This window comes from Leucoraja erinacea, chromosome 27, assembly GCF_028641065.1.
Source record: "Leucoraja erinacea ecotype New England chromosome 27, Leri_hhj_1, whole genome shotgun sequence".
Lineage (NCBI taxonomy): Eukaryota > Metazoa > Chordata > Chondrichthyes > Rajiformes > Rajidae > Leucoraja > Leucoraja erinaceus.
The window spans coordinates 32,663,447-32,684,187 of record NC_073403.1 but is presented as its reverse complement, the minus strand read 5'-3'; the positions used below and the strand labels follow the sequence as shown (position 1 = coordinate 32,684,187).

The 20,741-nt window shown below is 45.7% G+C and overlaps 1 protein-coding gene across 2 annotated transcripts in view; it reads left to right on the top strand.

Annotated features, from left to right (window-relative positions):
- The window catches only part of LOC129710408 (myosin light chain kinase, smooth muscle-like), an 81,340-nt gene that overhangs the window by 9,281 nt on the left and 51,318 nt on the right, over nucleotides 1-20,741 (top strand). For both annotated transcript variants that reach the window (XM_055657389.1, XM_055657388.1), the window contains exons 2-4: nucleotides 11,899-12,015; nucleotides 15,335-15,487; nucleotides 19,554-19,757. In XM_055657389.1, coding sequence (XP_055513364.1) covers nucleotides 11,899-12,015; nucleotides 15,335-15,487; nucleotides 19,554-19,757 — 474 coding nt within the window. The remainder of the gene's footprint in view (nucleotides 1-11,898; nucleotides 12,016-15,334; nucleotides 15,488-19,553; nucleotides 19,758-20,741) is intronic.

The following is a 20,741-nucleotide window of genomic DNA, read 5'->3' as shown; positions in this document are numbered from 1 at the left end:
GCTGTCTCCTCCCATCCCCCTGCCCTCGGGCTCCTCCTCCTCCCATTTTTCCTTCCTTCTCCCCTCCCACCCCAATTTGTTTTACTATTTATTTACTATTTACAAGATGTGTCCCTTAATGTCTGAAGAATGCCCCAGTCTGAAGAAGGGTTTCGGCCCGAAACGTCGCCTATTTTCTTCGCTCCATAGACTCTGCTGCACCCGCTGAGTTTCTCCAGCAATTTTGTGTACCTTCGATCTTCCAGCATCTGCAGTTCCTTCTTGAACACCATTTATATCCTTGTCTGATTGTATTTAAAAAAAAGATTGCTATTGTACATGCCTTAGCTACTTCCCCTGGAAGCTCATTCCATATTCACTATCAATTGCAAAACATAGAAACATAGACATAGAAACATAGAAATTAGGTGCAGGAGTCGGCCATTCGGCCCTTCAAGCCTGCACCGCCATTCAATATGATCATGGCTGATCATCCGACTCAGTATCCCGTACCTGCCTTCTCTCCATACCCTCTGACCCCCTTAGCCACAAGGGCCACATCTAACTCCCTCTTAAATATAGCTGTCCTTCTGGTTAACAATTGTCCTTCTGGTTTATATGAAATTTTCTTTTCCCAGAAACCTATTGTTCATGATTTCCCTATCCTGGGAACAAGATTCTGTACATTCACCCTGACTGTTCCCCTAATGTTTTTACATGCCACGTGCTCCAAGGAACAATGTCCAAGCTTGACAAACTTCTCTCTATATCTCAGGTTCTCAAGACTTGACAACATCCTTGAAGTCTTCTCTGCACACTTTTCAGCTTAAAAGCAAATCACTGTAGCAGGGTATCCAAAATTGAACATAGTACTCCAAGTGCGGCCTAGCTAACGTCTTGTACAACTGTAACATCATATGCCAACTTCTATATGGGTATAAAACAACAGTGGCAGATGCTGGTTGATACCAAAGATAGATACAAAGTACAGGAGCAACTCAGCGGATCAGGCAGCATCTCGAGAAAAAGAATGGGTGATGTTTCTGACTGAAAGTAGGGGAGGAGGGGGGAGGCGAGTGAAGAGCTGAAGGCGAAAAAAGACCAGGAACATGAGGGCCAGCCAAAAATGACCTCAGGCAGGACCTCAGGATAGGCTCATTGTTGGCTATAAGAGGTGTGATCTCAAGAGGGATACGATACAATAGAACTTTATTTATGCCCGGAGGGAAATTAATCTGCCAACAGTCATAAAATACAAGATACATGAGACATGAAATTAAAGTGACGAGTGGGAAGGATTGGGGATGTGCAAAAATTGGGGAGGGGAGTCAGTCTACCCCACGACAGAAGGGGGAGGAGTTGTACAGTTTGATAGCCACAGGGAAGGAGGATCTCCTGTGGCGTTCTGTCCTGCATGTTGGTGGAACCAGCCTGTTGCTGAAGGTACTCCTCGGGTTGACCAGCGTTTGTCATGAGCTGTATTGTCCAAGATGCTCTGTAGTTTGAGAAACATCCTCCCCTCCAAGACCACCTCCCATTAATCCAACTCCACCTCCAGGATGGAGCCAGCCTTCCTGATTTGTTAATCCTGTTGGAGTCCATGGCCTTCGCCCTGGTGCCCCAGCACACGGCAGCGAAGAAGATGGCACTGGCTATCACCGATTGGTAGAATCGCATCTTACTGCAGATGTTGAATGATCGGAGCCTTCTCAAAAAGTACAGCCGGCTCTGTCCCTTCTTGTACAGGGCCTCAACGTTCCTGGACCAGTCCAGTTTACTGTCCAAGTAGACGCCAAGGTATTTGTACTCCTTGGTAAACTGCACATCCACACCATTGATGGAGACAGGGCTCAGGGGTGTTCCTCTCCTCCTAAAGTCCACCGCTAACTCTTTAGTCTTATTGGTGTTGAGCTGCAGGTGATTCAGTCCACACCACTCAACAAAGTCGTTGACTACACCGACTTTTATAATTTTACTAATAAAATTATAAAAGGACTGGACAAGTTAGATGCAGGAATTTTTTCCCCATTGTTGGGGGAGTCCAGAACCAGAGGCCACAGTCTAAGAATAAAGGGGAGGTCATTTAAAACTGAGATGTGAAAAATCTTTTTCACTCAGAATGATGAAGCCGAATTTTAGTTAAAAATATAAGAAGATATTAAATTGGCTTCTGGGCTAGCTTACAGCTTATATTTAGTGTCAAATTAGGTTTACCTCAGGTTGCGGTGTGTGAGATAATAAATCCTATAACATTGTCTCCCAAGTGAGGAAGTGACAGAGAGGAAGCAGGAAAAGAGCTAGGGTGATCTCTTTGGAGATAAAATTACCTAAAGCAAATGGCCAATGTTTTTAGTATATCTTGTACCATGTAAACAAAAGGTTTGATGTGATGCATTCTGTGGAAACCTTTTCCTGTACCTCTGACCATGACTAATGTCTGTGGAATGTGCTAAGGGGACAAAAAAACCCTATTTAAGGCAATGTAATTCTGTTGTTCAGAGAAGGTGGCTGAGCACAGTTAAGTGTCTACATTGGTCACTTAGCTGGAGTTCTCCCTCCCTTCCATCGGCCGATGTTAAGTAAAGTTTTGAACTGGTCTACCAAACAGTTTGGGTGGTGTCTGTTTATTAAGAAGCGAACCTGGTTTAGTAGTTAAGATAAGTAGCTTTTTCAAGAGTTGCGAATTTGTGGAATTCTCTACCAAAGAAGGCAGTAGAGGCCAATTCACTGGATGAATTTAAAAGAGAGTTAGATAGAGCTCTAGGGGTCTTTTCAGGATAGAGAGAGGTTCACATGCACCTCCTCCAACCTCATCTGCATCAGTGTTCCTGATGTGGACTCCTGTACATCAGCGAGACCAAAAGTAGACTCAGTGACCGATTTGCTGAACATCAGCGCTTGGTCCGCCAAGGTCTACGTAATTTCCCGGTCATAAACCATTTCAATTCCCATTCTGACCTTTCTGTGTTGGGCCTCCTCCATTGCCAGAGTGAGGCCACACACAAATTGGAGGAACATCACCTCATATTTGGCTTGGGCAGCTTACTACCTAACGGTATGAACACTGAATTCTCAAATTTTAAATAACTTCTACTTTAATGTCCTTTTGCCCCCTGTCCCCTTCCTCCACCCTAGTCATTTTACCAGTTGCACAGTTCTCCACGTTGTTTCTCTCTTTGAGATCATACCTTCCCCAGCCAACAATGGGCCTACTGCCTGAGGTTATTGGTGCCTAGCCCTGATTGCTCCTGGTCTTTTCTCACCTCCAGTTCTTCACCCCACCCGCTACTTTCAGTCTGAAGAAGGGTCCCATCCCGGCTCAAAACGTCACCCATCTTGTTTATCCAGAGATGTTGCCTGACCTGCTGAGTTACTCCAGCACTTTGTCATTATCTATATGCATTTCCATGACTAAGGTTGGCACAGTGGCACAGCAGCAGATTTGTTGCCTTGCTGCACTAGAGACCCGGATTCGATCTTGATTACGGGTGCTGTCTTTGTGGCATTTCCACTTTCTCCCTGTGACTGCATGCATTTTCTTCCAGTGCTCCGATTTCTTCCGGATTCCAAAAACGTGTAGATTTGCAGGTTAATTGTCTTCTGTAAATTGTCCCTAGTGTGTCGAACAGAACAAGATCATAGGGGATCGCTGGTCAGAGCAGATTCTGTTGGCTAAAGGGTCTGTTTCCGGGCTGTATCTGTAAACTAAACTAATGAGGGCCAGCGTGCTAAAGGTTGCTTTCACCACTATACACCACTGTGACACCACTTGCAGGTAACTTCTGACCTGAAGGAAAGATTACCACTACTGTTGCAAATGCATGTTAATTAGTAAGGAAACACTGACAAGAATTGGGGAGGATTAGAGTTATACATAGAGTACGCATCTACACATTGTTGAACGGCAGTATCTCTTTTATTTCATATTGGCTCAACGGCCCAGTTATTTAATATCATTTCTCAAATGAAAGCCCATCAAGGGAGGTCTGGTTATTTATATACAAATTCAGTTTGTTTCTGGGTTTCCTTCATTTAAGATTCTGATATACTTTCTTTGTAAACAAGCACTGGTTGTGGCTTTTCTTTAATCTGCATTGCTCTTTGAACTGCAAAGATTAAGTGTACTTAGAAGACCGTTAAAATTAACAAACATGGGTTGTCTTTGAAGTTATAAACTATATTTGTGTGGATCTTTGACCCACAAGCAAAGATAAAATAATTAGTTAGGTTTTTGTTGTGAGTTAATGATGTTTAAACTGCAGCTTGGAATTGGAGATTGAATCTTGATGAGGATAAGAGGGGGAGGAAGGGAAGGGCTGAGGATCTGGGGAGCGTGGGGGGAGGGGGCTGTGACCCGAAGAAAGTGCTGTCCCAGGGTAACGTGCGGTGGGTGAAGAAAGACTCGCTGGCCGGTGCACTTTGCTAGTCGGGAGAGGGGTCGGATGCCGGGCCCCAAATGACCAGGGAGACAGTGGGAGCTGGGGATAGGTCAGCAGGTCATTCCATTCACATTCAGCTTACATCTCTTACTTGTTTTATTTATGTTTCTGCCATTCCATGTGCTTTAGAGACATGGGAAGGGTGTCATTTGTGTGCCAGTATTCGTATTGTTGCTTCTTTATCATGTGACCTTTGTCGACCCTGAGAAACGATAATCCAGAAAGGCTCTGGAACCGAGCGTGCTGGAAAATCAGTCTTCAACCTGTAATCACAAGCACACCATAAAACAAGCCAAAATCAGCATGGTTTTGTGAAAGGAGTGATCTTGCCCGACAAATCTGTTGGGATTTTTTGAAGAAATAAATAGCAGGATAGACAAATGAGAGTCAGTGGATGTTGTTTACTTTGATTTTCAGAAGGCCTTTGATAAGGTGCCGCATGTGAGCCTGCTGCACAAGGTGAGAAACATAAATACATAGAAAATAGGTGCAGGAATAGGCCATTCGGCCCTTCGAGCCTGTACCGCCATTCAATATGATCATGGCTGATCATCCAACCCAGTATCCTGTACGTGCTTTCTCTCCATTCCCCCTGATCCCATTAGCCACAAGGGCCACATCTAACTCCCTCTTAAATATGGCTTAGTGAGGAATAAATATAGTGAGGACCCATGGTATCAGAGGGAAGATATTAGCATGGGTTGCAGGTTGGCTGCTGTTGACTAGCGGTGTTCCACATGGGGCTGCTGCTGCTTCACATTGTATAATCAATGATTTGGATAATGGAATTGAAGGCTTTGTGGCCAAGTTTGCAGACAACATGAAGATAGGTGGAGTGGCAGGTAGTGTAGAGGAAGCAGGAACTATGCAGAAGGACTTGGACAGGTTAGGAGAGTGGGCAGAGATGCAGCAGATGGAATATAGCTTAGCAAAGTGTAGTGATACACTTTGGTTTCAAAAATAAAGATGTAGACTATTTTCAAATGGGGAGAGGATTCAGGAATTAGAGGTGCAAAGGGATTTGTGAATTCTAGTGCAGGATTCACAACAGGTTACTTTCAGGTTGAATTGGTAGTAAGGAAGGCAGTGGCCAGGTGCTATAGTCCTGCATGGGAAGGTAGACACTCCCGCCCCCATGAGATGGGGCTCGTCAGCCTGGGAAGGTGGTCCATCTAGGAGAGGGAAAACTGATTTAAAACCTCCACTGCCTTGTGGCCATATCCAGTCATGGAAATGGCTCCTGGATAAACCTCAAGAAAATCTGGAGTCGGAGCCCCTAAGATAAGTTGTCGTTGTCTACAACCTCGCTCTGGCAGCTCCTGCGACGGCGCTGGTGCCAAACTGTAATGGCCCTTCTGTTCCTTTCGATTGATCAGCGACGTGGAGAGATGGGACGTACTGCATGGGCAACAGCCTGTCCTCCATATGACATCGCCCAGGCTTGCATCCGACCACACATCACCTGCAAACTAGGATCCATCACCCATGGCCAGTCATGACCGAGGGGGGGGGGGGGGGGGGGGGGGGGGGGGCAACTAAGGAAGGCAAATGCAATGTTAACATTCATTGCGATAATATAAAAGCGGGAATGTAACACTGAGGCTCTATAATATGCTGGTCAGACTGCTTTTGGTGTTTTGTGAGCAGATTTGGGCCCCATATCTGAGGAAGCTGGCATTTGGAGAGTGTCCAGAGGAGGTTTACGAGACTCACATTCTACTTATCTGAAAATTTCAGGCTTTATTTCTCGACTCATTACTGAAAATGTTTTAAAATGTTTTTTTACTTTGAAATCATAGCTCCTGGCAGGACAGGAGGGGGAGGGTCAATTGGTATTGCAGTGCTGGGGAGGCTCATGAGCTTTGATCTTTGCTGAGGAGTGCTCGAATCTTACCTTCGGCAACGGGTTAAGTTGGAGGACCACGCCTCCCATGGGGGCTACGGGTAGGGGACGGGTGCATTGGGGGAGCAGACCCAATGGGTCTGCGCTTGGTGTAGTAACATTTAAAAGACACTTGGACAATTACATGGGGAAGACAGGTTTGGAGGGATATGGACCAGGCTTGGTTGGGCAACTTGGACAGATTGTGGTTGAAGGCTCTGTTAATGTGCTGCATAGCTTTGATCTAATTTTATTCATTACCTTAACAGGAAGTTTAAACTACAGTTAAAGTACTTCCTCCTTCACTTTCCCTAAATGTAGTGTGAGGGATGTTTGCAGAAGTGGCCAGTTAATTTTGCCGGAAGCTGAGTCTGCAGACTAGGCTGCTTGTAAACCATGCTGTTGTTAAAGTTCTGCTGTGTAGAGGGACTTGTTACAGCAGCAGGAAACTCTCACCCATGTATTTAAAAGTGGTTAAGAAGGAACGGCAGATGCTGGAAAATAGATGGTAGACAAAAGTGCTGGAGAAACACAGCGGGTGCAGCAGCATCTCTGGAGTGAAAGAAATAAGCAACGTTTCGGGCCGAAACCGTTCTTCAGACTTAAAAGTGGTCATTAAAGCAGAGCTTCGGCAGATGAGAGGATGTATTCTACACAAAGTTCTGAAACCACAAGCTCTACATAAAAGTAAATATTTTGACCAGTTTGCAAATCGTGTAGAGTGTGACTCTTGCAACAAGTTGCAACAATGCATGTTCCACGCAATCAGATTAAACTATGCAATTGTGATATCAGGTTGAGTCAATGAGAAACACAAGAAACAATGTCAGAGTCAAAGTAATTATTAAAAAGAGGGAATAGAGAAACATAGAAACATAGAAATTAGGTGCAGGAGTAGGCCATTCGGCCCTTCGAGCCTGCACCGCCATTTAATATGATCATGGCTGATCGTCCAACTCACTATCCCGTACCTGCCTTTTCTCCATACCCTCTGATCCCCTTGGCCACAAGGGCCACATCTAACTCCCTCTTAAATATAGCCAATGAACTGGCCTCAACTACCCTCTGTGGCAGAGAGTTCCAGAGATTCACCACTCTCTGTGTGAAAAAAGTTCTCCTCATCTCGGTTTTAAAGGATTTCCCCCTTATCCTTAAGCTGTGACCCCTTGTCCTGGACTTCCCCAACATCGGAAACAATCTTCCTGCATCTAGCCTGTCCAACCCCTTAAGAATTTTGTAAGTTTCTATAAGATCCCCTCTCAATCTCCTAAACTCTAGAGAGTATAAACCAAGTCTATCCAGTCTTTCTTCATAAGACAGTCCTGACATCCCAGGAATCAGTCTGGTGAACCTTCTCTGCACTCCCTCTATGGCAATAATGTCCTTCCTCAGATTTGGAGACCAAAACTGCACGCAATACTCCAGGTGTGGTCTCACCAAGACCCTATACAACTGCAGTAGAACCTCCCTGCTCCTGAGAAGCAACATACTGATGAACCATCATTACAATTTAAAATACATGAACAAAATAAACAAAATTATCATACCACCAGGGGCGCCGGGGGAGATGATTGCCCTACTGGCAGTCTGTTTGTATTTTCTTTCTTTTTGTTATTTTTTAGTTTGTTAAGAGAATAGCAGGGGGATCTACTAGTGCAGGTACACAGTTCCTTGAAAGTGATGTCACAGGTAGATGTGGTGGTCAAGGAGGATTCATCAGCCAGGGTATTGAATACGACAGAGGTTTACCTGCATCTCTTCCAACCTCATCTATTGCGTCCGCTGCTCTAGATGTCAGCAGATCTATATCGGTGAGACCAAGCGGAGGTTGGGCGATCGTTTCGCCGAACACCTCCGCTCGGTCCGCAATAACCAAGCTGACCTCCCGGTGGCTCAGCACTTCAACTCCCCCTCCCACTCCGTCTCCGACCTCTCTGTCCTGGGTCTCCTCCATGGCCACAGCGAGCAGCACCGGAAATTGGAGGAACAGCACCTCATATTCCGTTTGGGGAGTCTGCATCCCGGGGGCATGAACATCGAATTCTCCCAATTTTGTTAGTCCTTGCTGTCTCCTCCCCTTCCTCAGCCCCCCTGCTGTCTCCTCCCATCCCCCAGCCTTCGGGCTACTCCTCCTTTTTCCCTTTCTTGTCCCCACCCACCCCCGCCCCCGATCAGTCTGAAGAAGGGTTTCGGCCCGAAACGTTGCCTATTTCCTTCGCTCCATAGATGCTGCTGCACCCGCTGAGTTTCTCCAGCTTTTTTGTGTAACCTTCGATTCTCCAGCATCTGCAGTTCCCTCTTAAATATTGAATATAAAAGTTGGGATGTTATGGTGCAGTTGTACAAGACGTTGGTGCGGCTAGATTTTTATTGTTGTGTTCAGTTTAGGTCACCCTGAAAGCTGTTGTTAAACTGGAGAAGGTAGAGAACGTGCAGGGAAGGTAGACACAAAATGCTGGAGTAACTCAGCGGGACAGGCAGCATCTCTGGAGAGAAGGAGTGGGTGACATCTGAAGAAGTGGGCTCGACCCGAAACATCACCCATTCCTTCTCTCCAGAGATGCTGCATGTACCGCTGCGTTACTCCGGCATTTGGGCCTACCTTCGATTTAAACCAGCATCTGCAGTTCTTTCCTACACAAGAGAGCAGAGAAACTTTACAAGGATTTTGCCAGGGCCTGAGCTATAGGGGGAGGTTGGGCAAGCAAGGACGATATTCCTTGGAGTGCAGGAGACTGATGAGTGATCTTAAGGAGCTGCATAAAATCATGAGGGGAAGAGATAGGGTGAAAACCCAGAGTAGGGAAATCGAGAGAGCAAAGGGACATAGGTTTAAGGTGAGAGGAAAAAGATTGAATAAGGACCTTTTCACACAGAGGCTGAGTGGAATAATGGAACGAGCAGCCAGAGGCAGTTGAGGCAGGAACTACAACAACATTTAAAAGACTTTGGACAAATACATCTGTGTCCGGGTCTCGGCTCGGCTTTAGCTCTCGGGTCTCCCCTCGGTGCTAGCGCTCGGCTCGGGACTCGGGTCTCGGGTCTCCACTCGGCGCTAGCGCTCGGCTCGGGACTCGGGTCTCGGGACTCGGGTCTCGGGTCTCCACTCGGCGCTAGCGCTCGGGACTCGGGTCTCGGGACTCGGGTCTCGGGTCTCCACTCGGAACGGCTGGCCGCCGAGCACATCACCGGCCGTGGTTGTGCGCATGTGCGGCCCTGCACATGCGCACTGCCACGACAACTGGCCGGCGTCGGCCACTTTCTCCCTCCCTTTGCATTGTGGGAGTTCTGGCCGCCATTGCTGTCCAGTTGCTGCCTCACCGCGACCGCAGAAAAACAACACAGAATCACTCCCTGGAGCTGCAGTAACTCCCTGGAGTAACTCTTACTTCTTGGTTTCCTGATCCTCCAAAAATATTCGAAATGGAATTTAAATTGGTGGACCCACCACCACCAAACTCTGAAAAATAACAGCCTATTGCATTGTATCTGTTTATTTATTGTGTAGATATATGGTCTATAGTTTATAGACACACTGAACCTTTATCTCCTGTTCTGTAGCAAGCAAGAATTTCATTGCCCTATCTGGGACACATGACAATAAAACTCGCTTGACTCTTGACTTGGACTTAAGCAAAAAAGATAGATATGATAGATATGCCATTTATTGTCACTATACAAGTACAGTGAAACTGAAAGCTGCTCGTACTCAGTGCATACATACAATTTTACACAAAAAAACAAGAAACAGAAAAACAAAACAGAAGGGAGATGGGGGGGGGGGGAATAGGTGCACAAATTCTACGGCGCTACATACATATATACATATATACAGATGGAAGTCCGTGTTGGGCGGTGTAGTCAGTGCATGTGTGGATTTGAATTTATGGTAGATATAATTCTCGGGAAGCAGCTATTCCTGAGTCTGTTTGTCCTGGATTTGATGCACCTATAGCGCCTTCCAGAGGGCAGCAGGTCGAACAGTCCAAACGCAGGATGGGAGCTGTCTTTGGTGATCTTCTTTGCCCTGCTAAAGCAGCGGGAGGTGTAGATGTCCATCAGGGAGGGGAGAGGGCAACCAATGATCCTCTGCGCTGTCCTGGTTACCCTCTGAAGCCTCTCCCTGTCTGCCATGGTGCAGCTGCCATACCATGCTGTAATGCAGTATGTCAGCAGGCTCTCGATGGACGAGCGGTAGAAGGTCAGCAGCAGGTTAGAGTCCAGGTTGTGCTTCCTGAGGACCAAGGGTGAACATTGGGGAACATTAGTGAGGAGGTTGACTGGACTTTGGTTCCTTCCCTCACAGTGGGGAACGTTGGTGCCGCTGTGGGGATGTTTGTGTTGTGGACTACTGTGTTCATGTGTTTTTGTGGGGTTTTTTGTGTTGTTTTTTTGTATGACTGTAAGGGAAAGATAATTTAATTGTCTCTTAATTGAAGACAATTACAATAAATTAAATCAAATCAAAACAAAAATTATGGTGTTGATAGCAGAGCTATAGTCAATAATCAGAAATTTAACATTGGTGTCATAGAACAGACCAGTACAACACAAGAACAGGCCCTTCAGCCCATAATGTGCTGAACATAATGCCATGGCCATCATTTATCTACATACATAATCCATGTCCCGCTATTTCCTGTATATCTATATACCTATCCAATAGTATTTTAAATGCCACTAATGTAATTGCTCAACTACCATCCCTGGCAGCATGGTCCAGGCACACTGTACAAAAATAATTTGCACCGCACATCCCCTTTAAACTTTGCCCCTCTCACCTTCAAAGCTCCGCTCTCTCCTATTTGGTTTTTCCATTGTGGGGAAAAAAAGAGTCTGATTGTCTATCTTTCTGTACTGTCTGACTATGTTCTTGTTATTCAGATGATCCAGGCCGGCGGCATTTCCCTGACCTTCTGTTCAATGTGAGCACAAAATGTATTGAGCTGTTCGAGGACGGATGCGTTGTTGTCAGCGATACCAGCTGACTTTGCTTTGTAAAACATTTAGCCTGAAGCCTAGTCACAATCGATGGTTGTCTGTGTAGTTATTCTGGCACTCTAGCTTTGTCCAGAATTGCTTCTTGACATCCCTGATGTCTTTTGGAATGCTGTACCGATATTTCCTGCATCCAACTTGAATGTTACAAGAACTTTACCTGGGAGTGGACTTGTGGTTCATCAGTGGTTTCCAGGTGGGGAAGCCTCCGATTGACTACTTTGACATGCATTCCTCTACACACTTACTGATGAAGTTTGTGACGCAATGCATAATCATTATGTTGGGCTGCAGAGTTCCCGAATACAGACCAGTTCACAGACTCCAATCAGTCACAAAGGATCTCATCTTTCTCCTCAGACATGAACTCGTGACTTTCTGTACCTGATCCTCAAGCTTCAGTTTCCACAAGAAACTTCTTTCTCCTTCTCCCATTTCTCTTTATCCCTCCCCCTACCGTTCCCATCCACCCACCATCCCTCTGCTTCCATATTTCAATCCCTGCCCAGCGCTGTATCTCTAAAGTCTCAAGTGTAAAAGGTTTTGCACCACCAGCATTGTGTATCTGTACTAACACTACTGTCACTTTTGTACCTGCAGAGTGCCCGGTTTTCACAAAACCCCTGACGGATGTCACAGCTGATGAAAGCAGCACCATCGTACTGCAGGGCACAGTTGTTGGAACAAGTCCAATCACCATCTCCTGGTTACTAAATGGTGAGCTTGAGCCCTGGCACCAACTGCTCACACACTCTAGTGCTGCGTCACTTGTAAAGAACAGACTGGCTCATGAAAAGGGTATAGAGGGATCAAGGTTAATATAGCAGTGATCAAAAGAGCTCAGCAGCGGCTCCACTCCCTCCGGAGACTAAGGAAAGCAGGTCTCCCTACTGTTCATTAAAGTACCTTCTACAGGGGCACCATCGAGAGTATATTGACCTACGGCATCACTCCCTGGTTTGGAAGCTGCAAGACTTATGAGCAAAACCAACTTCACAGGATAGTGAAGATAGCCAGTAGGATCATTGGTGCCCCACTCCCCTTTCTGTTGGAGATCTATAAGAAGCGGAGCATCAGCAGAGCTATCTCCATTATTAAGGACCCCTATCATCCATCACACCACATCTTCTCCATTCTGCCATCTGGGAAGAGGTACAGGAGCATCAGCTGCAAAACCAGCCGAATGCTACACAGCTTCTTTCCACAGGCAATAAGACTGGTTAACGGACTGTGTCCCCTCCCCATATATCATACACCAACACATCTAACCTCGCCCATACTTTGACAGTTAGGCACCTGTCAAAGCAAAGCCACTGTTCGGTCTGAATGTCTGTTTTTATTTCAATTATTAGGCCTATTTTAGATATGGTCATTTTAATTTTTAAAGCTATATGTATTTATTCTGTTTTTATTAACTGGACTGATGGGAACTGATTGAGAAACAATGTTTTTGTTTCATCTGTGTATGTAAATACTCAGTTAAAATGACATTAAAGTAAATACTGAATACTGAAATGGATAATGAACACTGGATATGTGAAATGCTTTGGTCAGAATTTTGACATGTTAAGTGACTGGATTTCGTTTCAGTTTAGTTTGGAGATACAGTGCGAAACTGGTCCTTCGACCCATCAAGTCCCCGCCAACTAGCAATCCACGCATGCTAACATTACCCTACACACTAGGAACAATTTATAATTTTACCAAAGCACTTAACCTACAAACCTGTACATATTTGGAGTGCGGGAGGAAACCAGAGATCCCGGAGAAAACCCATGCTGGTCACAGGGTGAACGTACAAAGTCCATACAGTCGATTTGGTGATTGGCTGATAATCTTAGCACCTACGGAAGTGGCGGTGCTGTTGAACGGCTGTGGCTCGCCTGCAGTCCGTCTGTCTTTACTTTTTTGTTGTTGATTTTTTTTAGTCTTGTTTTAGTCAAATTTTAGTTATTAGGTTGTGTTATGTGTGGGGGGGGGGGGGGGCTGAAACATGGTTTTCTGTCTCTCCCTTCGGGGGAATGCGACTCTTTCTGTCGTATCCCCCCTTCTCTGCCTCCGCCTGCCCTGAGGCCTAATTGCGGAGCTGGCGGCCTCCAACTGTGACCGACCTCGAAGCTTTGGAAGCAGAGCCAGCCACGACTTACCAACGCGAGGCTGACCGAATTCGGAGCTGTGGTGGCGTTCCAGTGGCAGCGGCACGACTCGGGCTGAGGCTGTGCTCCGGTGAGGGCGGCCCAACTCGGGGGTGAGACGGCGCTCCGGTGAGGGTGGCCCAACTCGGGGCTGAGACAGCGCTCCGGTGAGGGTGGCCCAACTCGGGGCGGAGACAGCGCTCCGGTGTGGACGGCCCGACTCAGGGCTGAGACGGCGCTCCGGTGTGGACGGCCCTACTCGGGGCTGAGACGGCGCTCCGGTGTGGACGGGCCTACTCGGGGCTGAGAAGGCGCTCCGGTGAGGGCTGCCCGACTCAGTGCTGAGACGGTGCTCCGGTGGGTGAGGCAGCATTCCGGCGGCGCTGACTTGAATCCGGGGCTCGTCCGCGGGCCAGTGGACGACATCGTCGGGAACTAGCAGGTCACAGGCTGGTGCCTGTTTTCCGGAGCTCCCGCGGCAACAGCTGCGTCCGCTGGACTGGAGGGCGGCAGCTTCAACCACCCTAGACCGCGGAGCTTGAACCGGCCCATTCACGGAGCTCGGTTGAGCCGCAGGACTGACTACCATTGCCCGGTGGGGTAACAACATATCGCCTCAGCGCAGGGAGAATGAGGAGGGAAGAGACAGTAACTTTAAGACTTTTGCCTCCATCACAGTGAGAAGGTGCCTGGTGAACTCACTGTGGTGGATGTTAATTTGTGTTTATTGTGTGTTTTGTTGTTTATTATTATATGTATGGCTGCAGGCAATGACATTTCGTTCAGACCGAAAGGTCTGAATGACAAATAAAGGATCTAATCTAATCTAATCTAATCTAATCTAATCTATGGATTTCCTCACTCTTTAAATGACTGCCAGTTTGTAGGTCGGTTGGCTTCTTTAAATTGTCCCTTGTGTATGGGATAGAATTAGAGTATGTATGATTGTTGATCGGTGCAGACTCAGTGGGCCGGGGGGCCTGTTTCCACGCTGGAGCTCTAAAACTAAAAGTAAAACACGAATGCTACCATCGCATATCAGGCACAATAATTGTTACATGCTGAAGCCACAGTAGATGGCGATGAAGCATTGCGATTCCTACACAATGCAGGCATCTTTAATCAACTGGATAATTGATTGTACACAATGAGGTATCAATGTCCAGGTGAACAATCACCAGCAGCCAAAATTGGACACATCAAAATCCCAATCACAGTTCTTGGCCGCATGCAAATGCAATTACTTGATCCATGGATGGGTGTGAACTGCTCTGGAGAGTGTGTTGCTTTCCTACAATAATAGGTAGCAATAAATTCCCAGGCTATATTAATTTTAAATTGTATCTTCAGTGGATTGCATATTACATGAGGTTGATATTATCAGGACTACGATTGCTTGGTGGTAGGTTAGGACAAGTGTAAGACAGGATGTGAGTGTTTAGCATTTGTTTGAGTGTTGAATTAATCTTCTGTGATTTCTCTTACTTAGTAGATATTTACATAGTTAGCTGCTTAGTGCTTAGCATAGGTGGTGGGAGCAGGTATTGAGGGGGCTGTTTCAGGGACACCAGAACTAACTGTGTCTTCCTGAGTTGTTGTGGGCCTAACTCAATGGAACACCAATGAAGGGAGGTGCTCACTTGATAACCCCAATGATATACTGGCATCTACATGCCTAGGTTTATGTGCTAGGTAACATGCTGATAACTTATTACTGAATATAGAGTTAGTCACTGTCCCTGGCATGTTGGTATCGGCAGTTTAGATACTACTTTGGCTTTGGGGTGGTTTTCTTGGTTGAATACTTATCCTGATGTTATAGCTCAAGTATTTTTGTGTTTTAATAGTAATTGACATTTGTTGATGAATGGTATGTCTGATAACCTTCTGGTCTGTTTCAGGTAAGGCTGCAAAGTTTGGCCATGCTTCTGTCAGTGATGGTGTTGCTCAGTGGGTGATTGAGGACTGCTTGCCAGAGGATGCTGGCACGTATGTGTGTGTTGCAGAAAGTCCCTGGGGAAGAGTATCAAGCAGTGCAACAGTGACCATTCGAGGTAAGTGAGGACTCTGCAGGATCTAGTCCAATGATCGATTCCAAATCATTACTATAACCGGCACAGTGGTGCAGCAGTAGAGATGCTGCCTTACAATGCCAGAGACCTGGCTTTGATCCTGACTATGGGTGTTGGCTGTACGCTGTTTGTATATCCTCCCGGCCCTGATTGGTCCTGATCTTTTCTCTCCTCCACCTCTCCGGCTCAACCCCTATTTTCAGTTTGATGAATGGTCCCATCCCCACCCTATCCTTTTTCTCCGGAGATGCAGCCTGACCCGCTGAGTTACTCCCGCACTTTGTGACTATCTTTATTCATTTCCCCGACTAAGATCATCACAGTGCCACAGCGGCAGAGTTGCTGCCTTACAGCGCCAGAGACCAGGTTCCATCCTGACTACAATTGCTCTCTGTACAGAGTGTGTACATTCTCTCCATGAGAGCGTGGGTTTTCTCCGGTTGCTCCAGTTTCCTCCCTCATTACATCTGTAAAGTAATTAGAGCTTAACATCTGTAGTTAGAAAATTACTAACGGGTATTCTGAGGAATAGGATATACAGGGATTTAGACAGACAAAAGTTGATTAGGGATAGCCAAAATGGGTTTGTTCGTGGGTGTTCGAATCTCACAAGTCTGAGTTTTTTTGAAGACGTGACCAAAAAGGTTGATGAGGGCAGAGGTAAAGATAATGTATACATGGACCTCTGTAAAACATTCCACAAGGTTCCTCATGGTACCACCTCCAGTTTAAATTCAATTTGGAATATTTTGGAGGACCAAGAAACCAATAAACCAACCAAGGTAGGCTGCTCTGGAAGGTTAGATCACATGGGATCCAAGGAGAGATAACTGAGTGGATAGAAAATTGGCTTAATGGAAGGAAGCAGAGGGTGATGGTGGAAGGTTGCTTCTTGGACTGGAGGCCTGTGACTAGTGGTGTGCCTCAGGGTTCTGTGCTGGGCCTGTTACTGTTTGTCATCTATATCAAAAATTTGGATGAGAACATACATGGTAAGATTATTAGCAAGGTTGCAGATGATACAAAAGTGGGTGGTTTTGCATATAGTGAAGATGGTTGTGAAAAATTGAAACCCGATCTTGATCAATTGGCCAAGTGGACTGAGGAATGGTTGATGGAATTTAATACAGAGAAATGTGAGGTGTTTCATTTTGGCAGTGCAGCGTAAGTTCACGAGATTTATCCCTGGGATGGCGGGACTGTCATATGAGGAAAGATTGAAAGACTAGGCTTGTATTCACTGGAGTTTAGAATAGAGGGGGGATCTTATAGAAACATATAAACTTATAAAAGGACTGGACAAGCTGGATGCAGAAAAAATGTTCCCAATGTTCGGCGAGTCCAGAACCAGGGGCCACAGTCTTAGAATAAAGGGGAGGCCATTTAGGACTGAGGTGAGAAAAAACGTTTTCACCCAGAGAGTTATGAATTTGTGGAATTCCCTGCCACAGAGGGCAGTGGAGGCCAAATCACTGGATGGATTTAAGAATTAGATAGAGCTCTAGGGGCTAGTGGAATCAAGGGATATGGGGAGAAGGCAGGCACGGGTTATTGATTGGGGACGATCAGACATGATCACAATGAATGGTGGTGCTGGCCCAAGGGCCGAATGGCCTCCTCCTGCACCTATTTTCTATATTTCTATTTTGTGAAGTCTAAAATGAGCTGGACCTACACGGTGAATGATAGGGCTGTTGCAGAGCAGAGGGATCTAGGAATGCAGGTGCACAGTTCCCTCAAGGTGGAGTCGCGGGAAGATTGGGTTGTCAAAAAGGCTTTTGGCAGATTGTCCTTCATCAGTCAGAGTAAAGAAGTTGGGAGGTCATGTTGTAGTTAGATACGACATTGGTGAGGCCACATTTAGAGTTATTGTGTTCAGTTCTGGGCACTGTTTTATCAAAGATGTTGTCAAGTTGGAAGGGTACAGAGAAGATTTACGAGAATGTTGCCAGGACAAGAGGCAGTGAGCTATAGGCAGAGGTTAAGTAGGCTGGGACTCTATTCCTTGGAGCATAGGAGGATGACTTTTTTCCTCACCTCAGTCTTAAATGATTTCCCCTTTATTCTAAGACTGTGGCCCCTGGTTCTGGAATTGCCCAACATTGGGAACATTTTTCCTGCATCTGGCTTGTCCAGTCCTTTTATAATTTTATATGTTTCTATAAGATCTCCCCTCATCCTTCTAAACTCCAGTGAATACAAGCCTAGTCTTTTCAATCTTTCCTCATATGACAGTCCCGCAATCCCAGGGATCAATCTCTTGAACCTACGCTGCACTGCCTCAATCACAAGGATATCCTTCCTCAAATTAGGAGACTAAAACTATACACAATACTCCAGATGTGGTTTCACCAGAGCCCTATACAACTGCAGAAGAACCTCTTTACTCCTATACTGAAATCCTCTTGTTATGAAGGCCAACATTCCATTAGCTTTCTTCATTGCCTGCTGTACCTGTAAGCCAACTTTCAGTGACCAGTGTACAAGGACGCCCAGGTCTCGCTGCACCTCCCCCTTACCTAACCTAACCCCATTGAGATAATAATCTGCCCCCTTGTTTATGCCACCAAAGTGGATAACCTCACATCTATCTATATTATACTGCATCTGCCATGCATCTGCCCACTCACTCAACATGCCCAGGTCACCCTACAACCTCCTAACATCCTCTTCATAGTTCATACTGCCACCCAGCTTTGTGTCATCCGCATACTTGCTAGTGTTGCTCCTAATTCCATCTTCCAAATCATTAATATATATGGTAAACAGTTGCGGCCCCAACACCGAGCCTTGCGACACTCCACTCGCCACTGCCTGCCATTCTGAAAAGGACCTGTTCACTCCTATTCTTTGCTTCCGGTCTGCCAACCAATTTTCTATCCATGTCAACATCCTACCCCCAATACCATTTGCTCTAATTTTAGTCACCAGTCTCCAAAGGCTTTCTGAATGTCTAGATACACTACATCCACAGGTTCCTCTTCATCCATTTTACTTGTCACATCCTCAAAAAATTCCAGAAGGTTAGTCAAGCATGATTTCCCTTTCATAAATCCATGTTGACCTGGACTAATCCTTTTACTGCTAACCAAATGCCCCATTATCACCTCTTTAATAATTGACTCCAGCATCTTTCCCACCACCAAAGTCGGGCTAACTGGTCTGTAATTCCCCGTTTTCTCTCTCGCTCCTTTCTTGAAAAGTGGGATAACATTAGCTATTCCTCCAATCCACAGGAACTGATCCTGAATCTATTGAACATTGGAAAATGATCACCAATGCGTCCATTATTTCTGGATCCACCTCCCTGAGGACCCTGGGATGCAGACCATCAGGCCCCGGGGATTTATCATCCTTCAGTCCCATTAGCCTATCCAATACTATCTCTCGCCTAATGAAAATTTATTTCAGTTCCTCGACCCCCTTAGATCCTCTGTCCTCCAGTACATCTGGGAGATTGGTTGTGTCTTCGTTAGTGAAGACGGATCCAAAGTACCTATTCAACTCTTTTGCCATTTCCTTGTTGCCCATAATAATTTCACCTGTGTCTGCCTTCAAGGGACCCACATTTGACTTTGTTACTCTTTTTCCCTTAACATTTCTAAAGAAGCTTTTACTCTCCTTCTTTAACTTCCTGCCAGCTTCCCTTCGTACTTCATCTTTTCAGCCCGTATTGCCCGTTTTGTTCCTTTCTGTTGTCCTATGAAGGTTTCCCAATCCTCTGGCTTCCGGCTACTCTTTGCTGTGTATAACCCCCATCCTCTTCATCCCCTTCAAACACTGGTCTGCTGCGCCTTTATTTCCTGCAGTATTTGGTTCTGAGCAGATGGAGCACAACAAAACTTAGCAATCCTCGAATCACCTGACGTGCTCCATATGTGGACAGCTTGGTCATCAATGCAGACAGTAATCTAGCAAAAATAAAAATTGCACTGAATAAAGCAGTGGTGAGGCATCCTTTACACAGGGAAAGCCTACTTTATTCTCTTTGCTTTGGGTTGTAAGAACAGATTCTGATGAATACTAAGATATGCCCTTTGCTTAACAGACTTTGAAACACTTCAACGGTCAAAACAGTTACCCAAAGAGTTGAGAAGTACTAACTGTGAGGGCGGCTTTGGTAAAACCCATTCAGGACATGGAGCAAGTGGTTACAGCTTGCAATGCCAGGGTGAAAAGGCACCATTTTCATCAGGTCTTTTGTGTTCAGAAGATAGGAATCAAAAGTTGAAGAACAAAAGTTTTCCTAAAGGTAATGCTTAATATTTTGTCTGCTTTACCTTAGCTGTAATTGCGAGTTATTGTGTGGAGTTATCTGTGCTTCCAAATGCATCTTCACTTTATGTCAACCAGCCAGATGAAGAAGAGTCTCAACCTGAAAAGTCACCTCTTCCTTTTGTCCAGAGATGCTGCCTGACCTGCTGAGTTACTCCAGCATGTTGTGTCTATCTTCAGCCAGATATGACTCTCTATTTCTTCCCTCCTGTGATTATTTATTTACTTGTACTTTACCAGTTTATTTGTTCATGTGTGTATATATTTATATCATGGTATATGGACACATTTATCTGTTTTGTAGTAAATGCGTACTATTTTCTGTGTGCTTAAGCAAAGCAAGAATTTCATTGTCCTATACAGGGACACATGACAATAAACTCACTTGAACTTGAACTTGAACTTGAACTTGAAATTTCCAATGTTAAACTCATTTTATTTGCTCTTCCTGAATAGGTGTTGACACTTTAGTCAAGAAATCCCTTTGCTGCAAAAGTGAAGCGGTGCAGTGCGGTTGAAAATGCTTTTGAAAATAGGTGTAGGAGGAGACCATGCAGCCCTTCGAGCCAGCACCGCCATTCATTGTGATCATGGCTGATCGTCCCCAATAAAGCTTTGCTTCACAGTGTTAGCCAAACTGTTTGTTGTCATAGTTGTTCGCAGGGAATTTAACGAGCAACTTCTTAGCAGGTTTCTCATTGTCATTCCCTCCTCTTTTTTGGGTGAGCAACTCCCTCCACAAATGATCTCACCTGCAGTGTGATAGAAACATAGAAACATAGAAATTAGGTGCAGGAGTAGGCCATTCGGCCCTTCGAGCCTGCACCGCCATTCAATATGATCATGGCTGATCATTCAACTCAGTATCCCGTACCTGCCTTCTCTCCATACCCCCTGATCCCCTTAGCCACAAGGGCCACATCTAACTCCCTCTTAAATATAGCCAATGAACTGGCCTCAA